The 10,000-nt window shown below is 41.6% G+C and overlaps 1 protein-coding gene across 1 annotated transcript in view; it reads left to right on the top strand.

Moving 5' to 3' along the window:
• The window catches only part of LOC125484002 (exocyst complex component 6B-like), a 153,449-nt gene that overhangs the window by 3,144 nt on the left and 140,305 nt on the right, over positions 1-10,000 (top strand). Inside the window, exon 2 of the mRNA XM_048601031.1 lies at positions 4,723-4,791. Coding sequence (XP_048456988.1) covers positions 4,723-4,791 — 69 coding nt within the window. The remainder of the gene's footprint in view (positions 1-4,722; positions 4,792-10,000) is intronic.

The following is a 10,000-nucleotide window of genomic DNA, read 5'->3' as shown; positions in this document are numbered from 1 at the left end:
CTATTACTGTGTATCGGTGATGCAGACCATGAACGTTTATGTTGGTGGATGGGTCACCAATCAAGCACGCTGCATGTCCTCAAGTGTCACTGCATCAAAATCCCAAAACTCCCTTTGTTACAGCAGTGTGTGTAATTCACCAAGGACTGCAGTGGTTTGCGAAGGCAACATGCCACTATATTCTCAAGGGCAGTTAGAGTTAGAAAATAAGTACTGGTCTGACAGAGTGCCTTGATGAAGGGAACGTTGTTGATATCAACAGACAAAATAGGGGCAGAAACCATTTGGCCAGTCAAGCCTGCACTCTGTCATTCAGTCAAATCATGCTACCCCAATAACCCTTGATCCCACTGCCAAACGGAGAATATATTCACCTCTGTCAAAATTATTCAATGACCCTCATGCCATTTGCCTTCTGAGGCAGAGTGTTACAAAGTTGCACAACCCACTTAGAGAAAATAATTTTTTTTTATTATTCATGAACGGAATGGCAGTTTTCTTCCCTAAAGGCCATTAACCAGATGGGTTTTCCCCAACAATCAACAATGGATTCATGGCCACTCTTAGACCCTTAATTCCAGATTCTTTTATCAAATTCAAATTCCACTATCTGCCATGATGGGATTTGAATCCAGTTTCCCAGAACATTAGTTGAGATTCTGGATTAATAGTCTAGTGATAATACCACTAGGCCATTACCTCTCTAAATGCCTCTCCTCATCCCTGTTCTGAAAAGATAGTCCCTAATTTTAAAAGTGTCTTCCAAGTTGGAATGAACACAAGAGGAACCATCCTTTCACCTTGTCAATCATTCAGGATCAGATACACTTTAAGCACCATTCAGTCTTCTAAACTCCAACGAAAACATGCTGAGACTGTTCAATCTATAATCATTAGACAAACCAATCATTCTAGGTATCACTCCAGTAAATGGTGTCTGAACCACCTCCAATGCGTTTACATTATTCCGTAAATAAGGAGACCAAAGCAGCACCCTCTATTTGAGATGTGGCGTTGCCAATGCCCTATGTATCTGAAGCATCCTTATTGGTATGTTGAATTCCCTTTCCAAATAAAGGATAGCATCCCATAGCCTTCTTGCTTACATGTTGTATGTTCAGACTAACTTTTCGTGACTCATGAAACTGAATCCTTCGGCACCTTGGAATTCTACTTTTGTTCTTTGTTTAAATAATACTGTGCCTTTTTTATGCTTCCTACCAAAGTGAACAACTTCCCACTTTTCTGCATTATACCCCATCTGCCAAATTCTTGTCTGCTCGCTCAACCTTTATCTACAGCATGTTACCGTTTCAAAGAGCTCCAATAAATTAGTTCAGCATGATATTCCCTTTGACAAAACAATGTCAACGCTCCTCAACTGCCTTGAGTGTTTCTAAGTGTGTAGTTATAATCTCTGTCAAGGGTGATTCAAGCACCTTCCCCATGACAGAAATGAAGCTATCTGGCCTATGGTTTTCTGTTTTCTGTTTTCTGCACCCCTCCCTTCTTGAATATGGGGCTATGTTTGATACTTTCCAATCCAACAGAACCTTTCCCAAATCCAGTGAATTTTGGAAAATTAACACTGACGCGTTTACAAACTCATTTGCAACCACTTTTAAGACCCTGGCATGAAGTCCATCTGGACCCATGGACTCCTTAGCCTGCAAGTCCATTGGCTTGCTTAGTACCACTTTCCTCATCACTCTTCCTTGCAAATCCTGATTTAGAAGTAATATTGGAATGTATTTTGTATCCCGCATAGGAAGACAGAAGCGCAATATTTGTATGTTTAATCCACCATTTCTTCAATATCTACAATTAACTTCCAATTCTTGCTCTTTAGAGGGCAAGAACTTACTTTATTTACTGTTTTTTTTTCTAAATACCTGTAGAAGCTCTAAATTTGCTCATTAATAGTTAGCTCCTTCTCATACTTCAGTATCTTTCTCTGGATTAACCTTTCAGACATTCTCTGCCATTCCTTATGTTATGCTCAATTATCTGACTTGCCACTCTACATTACTCAACTATTGGCATATGAATAGTAAGAGCTTGCTTAAAGGAGGAGTAGGGCAGATTGGAGTCAAAAAACAGGATTTACACTTGGAGGCGGGGAGCCTGCCTGAGGTGTTAAGTGAATACTTTGCACCTGTCTTTACAAAAGAGGAGGACGCTGCCCAGGCCCTTGTGACAGAGGAGAAAACTGTCACTAGAAGGGATCAAAATTAATTAGGAAGAATTATGGATAGTCTGTTTCTGCAGACTTCTTCATTTAATTAATTTTTAGCTCCTCTATTCGTCCATCCAAGCTCATGACCTCACATTTCCCCACATTATATTCTATTTGCCAAGTTTTTGCCCACGCAGGCATGGGGCAATTTCAAATTTGTAGACAATACAAAACTTGAAAGCATTGTAAGCTGTGAAGATGACACATGTAGAACTCAGTACAACATTGACAACTTAGTGAAATGTGACACATCAAGTTCAGTGTAGAAAAGTGACGGGTAGAAAGTGTAGAGAGAAATCAGAGTGAACGTTTTGGGCTCAGTTCTGAGGAACGGTCAGCAGACCCAAAACGTTCACTCTGATTTGTCTTCACAGATGCTGCTGAGCTTTTCCAGCAATTTCTGTTTTCGTTTATGATTTACAGCATCCACAGTTCTTTCAGTTTTTAGTTACTAAACCGTTCAATATTCTAGGAGCTATTAATTGTGGCAGAGAGTAAGAGAGCAAGGAGGCTATGCTGAACCTGTATCTCCGAGTGACTTAAAACCCTAGTTAGACCTCACCTGGAGTATTATGTACAGTTCTGGCCACTACACTGTAGGAAGGATGTGAACACATTGAAAAGAGTGCAGAAAAGGTTTACAAGAATGGTCCTGGGATGAGAATTTTCACTTATGATTAAAGATTAGGTATATAGATCTCTTCCTTGATGAGAAACAGGCTGAGAGGAGATTTGAGTGAGGTTTTCAAAAACACGAAGGGTCTGGACTCAGACACAGGGAAAACTGATCCTGCTTGTAAACGGATTGAGAATGAGAAAGCACAGATTTAATTACAAAAGAAGAGTATATGATTTGAGAAGAAACTTTTTCTCATGTTGAGTGGTTCAGGTCTTGACTCTACTGCCTGAAAGGGCTTTCAAGAAGACATTAGATGATTATTTAAATAGAAATATCATTCAGGGTTATGGAGAAATGGTGGGTCGATGGTACCAAGTCATGATGCTAATTCAGAGAGCCAGTATGGACAAAATGAGCTAAAAGGCCTTTGATGGCATTTCAACAGTTTTGTGACCAGTAATGTCCACACCTCACCAAATGAAGAAAATTCCCAGGCAATTTGGTTAATGGCAGAGGTTTTGTGATAAAACCAACACATTGAACAATCAGAAGATTTTAGAACAGGTAGCAGAAAGTGGACTTAAATATCTTACTTGTATCTTAAAAACAACACACTGTGGAGCTGGAGGAATACAGCAGGCCAGGCAGCATCTGAGGAGCAGGAAAGTTGACATTTCGGGTCATGTATCTTAAGTTCATTTGACTACGTTTGTTTCATACCACTTCATACCATCAGTCAACATATATCTTTGAACAAAAACCAAGCTGTTGTGGAAGTTGGACACTCAAAATGTAGTAAAACATGCTGGAAATACTCAGCAGGCCAAAATAAGAAATAAAAGGCTGCAGAGCTGAAATGAACAATCTTCTCATCTAGGTTTTGAAAATTTCAACAGAGGGAACTTTACTCAGTATACTACTAGTGTTATAATTGCCCTGTGACTGTTTGATGTGATAGTATAGAAGAGCTTTACTGCGTTTCTAGCTCAGACTGTACCAGAGTGTTTGTTGAGAGACAGTAAAAGCAGGTTCATTGTATATCTGATCTGTGCTGTACCTGCTCTGGGAGAGTTTAGCGGAGACAGTGTTAAGTGAGCTTTAATAGGTTTAATACCACACTATTCCTATCCTGGAAGTATTTTTTGGGGACATTGTAGAGGGAACTTTACTCTGTATGTAACCCCATGGTGTCCCCATCCTGGACTGTTTGATGAGAACATTGTAGAGGAAACTTTACTCTGTATCTAACCCTATGCTGTACCTGTCCTGGGACATTTTGATGGGTAGGTATAGAGGGAGCGGTACTCTGTATCTAACCCTGTGCTGTCGCTGTCCTGGGAGTGTTTGATGAGGACACTGCTGAGGGAGCTTTAATCGATATCTAACCCTGTGTTGTATTTGGAAATGTTTGATGCTGTTACTCATTGTAATGGAATGCTGAAGTTCCTCACCTTGATGTGCCATTAGTTCTCAAAAAGTTTAAATGTTAAAAATTTGAGAGTGGTTTAGTGGTAAGTAGTAACATTTCACAGTACTTTATCCATTGTGGGACTCTTATCCTGCAGGATTCCTTTAAGGCTGGTGACATAACTTAATAAAAGCCCTAATCCCAGTAGGGGAGGCCTGGTTATATGTGTTAAGGTAAAAGGCCCTGCCCAAAACATACAGGCCTGGTATTGTCCTGATAATTTCCAACAGCTGCAGCACACCTGTCTTTTATAATAGATAACTACTTGGCAGCTTTTGATGTTTTTATGGAAGTGTTGCCTTGATTGACAGTGTTATTGATTGATATGGATGTGGGCCATGCACTAAGTTTCACCTTCTTTCTCTTCTTTTTGTGTATGTTGTTTCATGTGTCTGACAGGTACTAAGTGCCCAAGATCTCGTCGACTTTTCCCCCGTGTACAGATGTCTGCACATATATACTGCACTGGTAAGTTACCTGGCTCCAATCATGTATTCCAGCTGGGGTGGGGGATGGTGGTGGAGATGGTGAAAACTAACTTGAGATACAGGTCAAATTAACATCTTTGATGCAGATCTGCAGCATTTTTTTGCTTGCCTGGCAGCGAGATGACATTATGACTGTTTGGTCAGATATTGTGGAATCATGGGTTCAAGCTGTTGCCTGTTTTGGTAGCTGTGGGGTTTAGTTTGATTGTGGCATGTGTTTACTGGTGAGTATCTTCACACCAGCAGGAAATCAGATGTGCACGTTAACTGTGTTGAGATTCGTGCTGCATTTTAACATTTAAATACTCTGTGTATGTTGCTGGCTTCTTAGAGGCAGCATATCCCAGAGCACATTTCACCTCACAAGAGCAAACAGTGTGTGACAGGTGAGAACGAACTGTCCAAAGTTACCTTGAGGAACTCAGGGACCCTGTGAAATTGTTACACCAGAGAACGTTTCACCATTGGCAAATTTTACAGGAATGATTCCGATATTCTTGCTTTACAATAAATTTAAAGGAAATCAAAACAACTTGGACTGACAGAAATCAGAAATAAAAACAAGTGCCAGAGAAGTCCCAAAGTATCTGGAAAAGGAAAAGGCAGCTTAATGTTTCAGGTTATGACCCTTTATACCAACGAATGTATTAACCTTTGTGAACTGGATCTAACTTCTGAACCTGCAACACATTTCTGATGTCTATGATATTTTTGCTTATGTGTATTGAAGGATTGGAGTGTATTACTGCAGCCTCATGGGAGTGTCAGATTACTATCTTGCAAAGTATTTTTAGCCCTTGAGACCAAGAGAATGTCACCACATCTGGGAAGATATCTGGTCACTGCTGCCTGCCATTAACCTCTTGTCAACCTCGCAACAAGACCGTGGAATCAAGGAGTGACATTCAGGCAACTGTCTCTCAAAGCGAGGCGTATTAACTGTATAACTTCCTTCTAATTGATTTCCAATTTTCAGTCTGATTTAGCTTTTTAAGACAGAAGTTTTACTTCAGACCAAATGTAACTCAGTTCTGTTTCTACCGAATGCTCAAAGCAAGGCTGAGATGAGAAGGAAAGATACTACAAGTTTGGGCCTGCTGCAGTAGTTTCTCATGCTTCCCTCCTGCTTATCTGCAGGGTAAAAGTTCAGCCATGTGCTGTGGTTTGTGTCTCAAGGTCAGTCCATGGTCAGGGTCTTGGTGACAGAGGGTGTAGGTATCTTTAATTCCCACCGTCAGCAGCTGGAAGTTGGGAGAGACTGAGCTATCTGGGAACTGGTGCCACTGCCACAGGAAGCTCTGAACTCTCACAGAAAGGTCAAGAGTGGCAAAATGTTAGTTCACGGGGTCAGTGGCAGGGTACCGGCAAGTAGGCTTCAAATCTTTCAGTTATCTATTGTTCCTGGTAAAGCTGTTTTTAAAAAAAACCGTCATCTTATGCCCTCCATTGAAATCTGAAGAGTTTCCTCAGAAATCATTTCCTGAGTCCGCCAGTCTGGATAAATAGTTGAAAGTAGTGTGTACAAAGAGCCAATATCTTAAAGGCACTCTCAAAAACAGGATAACAATTAGATGAGTGAAATGATTGCACGTTAAGTTTTAAGGATTGTGAAATCTGTGTCTACTTTCAAAGTATGGCTTATTTTGCCTCTGTCTTTTTTCTGCCCCATTTTCCCTGATTTCCTAAAAGTGCCGACCGTTGCTGGGGTTTGGTTGTATTGCTCCAGTAACTGAATGGCAATTTTGTTTGCTGCCTTCAATGCTTCAACTTTCCCTTCACTCTTAAGCCCTTAGGAATCTTATCACCAGTGATCTCCCAAATCAGTTTGAGATCTGCTTCATTAATTTTTTGTGAAATAGACCAGCCAATCTCTGTATTACAGGATTAATGGTGTTCTTTATTTGTCTTTACGTTTTTTTTAATGTTAGTTTTTTTTTTCTCGTTGCCTGAGCATGCCAGAGTGCAGTTCCATTGCACTGCTTAGTTTGTGACCTCATGACCAAGACAACGTTCTTCCTTTTTCTTTGAGGAAACGAAGAATAGAACTTGCGTTGATACAGTTCCACAGTACTTCACATGCAATCTAGTACCATTGAGGTGTAGTCACTGTTCACAAGAATACCAGAAATAGGAGCAGGAGTAGAACAAACTGAGCCCACTCTGCCATTTAATGCAGACATGATTGCTCTGGGGTTTCTGCTCCATGTTTTCTCCCTGTTCCCTCTATCCCTTGATTCCCTGAGGGTTCAAGACTCTGTCTAACCCAGCCTTAAATGTTTTAATGATAGAGTCGTAGTGTCATAGAGTTTTACAGCACGGACACACACCCTTTGGTCCAACTCATCCATGCTGCCCAGATATCCTAAATTAACCTAGTCCCATTTGCAGGTAGTTGATCCATATCCCTGTAAACCCTTCCTATTCATGTACCCATCCAGATGCCTTTTAAATGTTATAATCGTACCAGCCTTCATCACTTCCTCTGGCAGCTTGTTCCATAGACGCACCACCCTTTGTATAAAAAAAAAGTCACCCCTCAGGTCCCTTTTATATCTTTCCCCCCTCACCTTAAACCTATGCCCTCTAGTTTTGGACAACACTACCATGGGGAAAAGACCTTGTCTATTCACCCTATCTATGCCCCATATGATTTTATAAACCCCTATAAGGTCACCCCTCAGCCTGCGACACTCCATGGAAAATAGCCCCAGCCTACTCAGCTTCTCCCTGTAGCTCAATCCCTCCAACCCTGGCAACATCCTTGTAAGTCTTTTCTGCAGCCTTTCAAGTTTAACAACACCTTTCCTTTTGCAGGGAGACCAGAATTGAATGCAGTATTCCAAAAATGGTCTAACTAATGTCCTGTATAGCCGCAACATGACCTCCCAATTTCTATACGCAATGCACAGACCAATAAAGGCCAGAGTACCAAACTCCTCCTTCACTTGCCTGTCTACCTGTGACTCCACCTTCAGGGAACTATGAGCCTGCACCCCAAGGTCCTTTTTGCGTAACACTCCCCAGGACCCTACCATTAAGTGTATAAGTCCTGCCCTGATTTGCCTTACGAAAATGCAACATCTTGCACTTATCTAAATTAAACTCCATCTGCCATTCCTCGGCCCATCTGATCAAGGTTCCGTTGTACTTTGAGATAACTTTCATAACTGTCTGATACACTGCCAATTTTCATATCATCTGCAAATGTACTAACTATCCCTCCTATATTCACATCCAAATCATTTATATAAATGCCAAAACATAGTGGACCCAGCACCGATCCTTGCGGCACACTGCTGGTCACAGGCCTCCAGTCTGAAAAACAACCCTCTGCCATCGCCTTCTGTCTCATACCTTCAAGCCAATTTTATATCCATTTGGCTAGCTCTCCCTGGATTCCATGTGATCTAACCTTGTTAACTAGTCTACTGTGCAGAACTTTATCGAATACCTTGCTGAAGTCCATTTAGCCAATATCCACCACTCTGCCTACATCAATCTTTGTTGTTACTTCTTCAAAAAGCTCAATTAAGTTAGTGAAGCACGATTTCCCATGCACAAAGCCACGTTGATGATTCCTAATCAGTCCTTGCCTTTCCAAATGCATGTAAGTCCTGTCCCTCAGAATCCCCTCCAACAACTTCCCCACCACTGACGTCAGGCTGACCTATCTATAGTTCCCTGGCTTTTCCTTACCACCTTTTTAAAATAATGGCACCACATTTGCCATCCACCAGTCCTCCGGTACTTCACCAATGGCAGTCACTTCTTAGCTTCACACAAAGTTCAGATTATCCGCAAACTTTAGGCTGGAGAATTCCAAAGATCCACAATTCTTTGAGTGAACTAATTTCTCGCCATCTCAGTCTGAAATGACAGGTTCCATATACAGAGACTGTGCCCTTGTAATCTAGATTCCTATTCAGCGGAAATAATCTCTTGGTCCACCCCTCCGAGCCCCTTCAGAATCTTATATGTTCCAACAAGATCACCCCTTGCTGTTCTAAAATCCAGAGTATTTTAGCCAATTTGTTCAGCTGCTCTTCAAGGACAACCCTGTCTTCCCACGGGCCAAGTTAGTGAAACTTTGCTGCAAAACTTGCCGTGCAAGTCTATACTTCCTTAAATTTGGAGATCAAAATTGCTTACTGTACTCCAGATGTGGTTTCACCAAAGCTAGTTAGCTGGACAGCTGGCTTGTGACACAGAGTGATGCCAACAGTGTGGTTTCAATTCCTGCACCAGCTGAGGTGACCGTGAAGGACTCTGCCCAGCCTCTCCCTTCGCCTGAAGCATGGTGACCCTCAGGTCAAACCCCACCAGTCAACACAGTGTGGAGCTGGAGGAACACAGCAGGTCAGGCAGCATCAGAGGAGCAGGAAAGTTGATGTCCTGACCTGAAACTGATGAAGTTCTGATGAAGGGTCCCGACCTGAAATGTTGACTTTCCTGCTCCTCGGAAGCTGCCTGACCTGCTGTATTTCTCCAGCTACACACTGTGTTGACTCTGACTCCAGCATCTACAGTTCTTGCTATCTCTAAGTGACTTAAAACCCCACCAGTCGTCTCTCTGTAATGAAAGAGCAGCCGATGGTTTGGTTAGACTGTGGTGACTTTACCTTTATACAATTGTAGCATTATTCCTGTACTCGATCTGGTTGTAATTAACGTCAAATGCCATTTGTTTTCCTGATTGCTTGTTGTCCCTGCATGTTGATGTTGTCTCCAAATCAACGCTTACAAGTGTAACACCTTTGAAAAAAAATGTTTTGCTTTTCGATTTTTACAACCAAAATGCTTAACCTCACACCAAGACATTTGTTGCCAGTCCGTTATTGCCCTTGTGGAGCTATTTCTTTCCTCCTTAGTTTATTCACAGTAATAGCCAGGAAGCTAATCATCACTTCCTGCAGACTGTTGAGAAATCTTTCTGGAGTATCAATGCCAGTTGGGTCTCAATTGATTGAGAATCAGCTGTTGGAACCCTTTCTTTTATCCTGTGTCATCCAGGAGTGGTTGGCTAGTTTAGTTTCCTGGCTGAATTAGCTTTACTCAGGGCATATTTATATTAAACCAGTGGCTTTGATTGTATAAGTTGCACACCAACACTGAATTACTTGGCTGCATTTTCAACCTGAGACAGGAATCCAGCAAGGAACTTTTTTGCTGCAGTTATACCCCATCTCCTG

The sequence above is a fragment of the Rhincodon typus genome, chromosome 1 (genome assembly GCF_021869965.1).
Source record: "Rhincodon typus isolate 14 chromosome 1, sRhiTyp1.1, whole genome shotgun sequence".
NCBI lineage: Eukaryota > Metazoa > Chordata > Chondrichthyes > Orectolobiformes > Rhincodontidae > Rhincodon > Rhincodon typus.
Note: the sequence above shows the minus strand (reverse complement) of the source record. Positions and strands in the feature narration are given on the sequence as shown.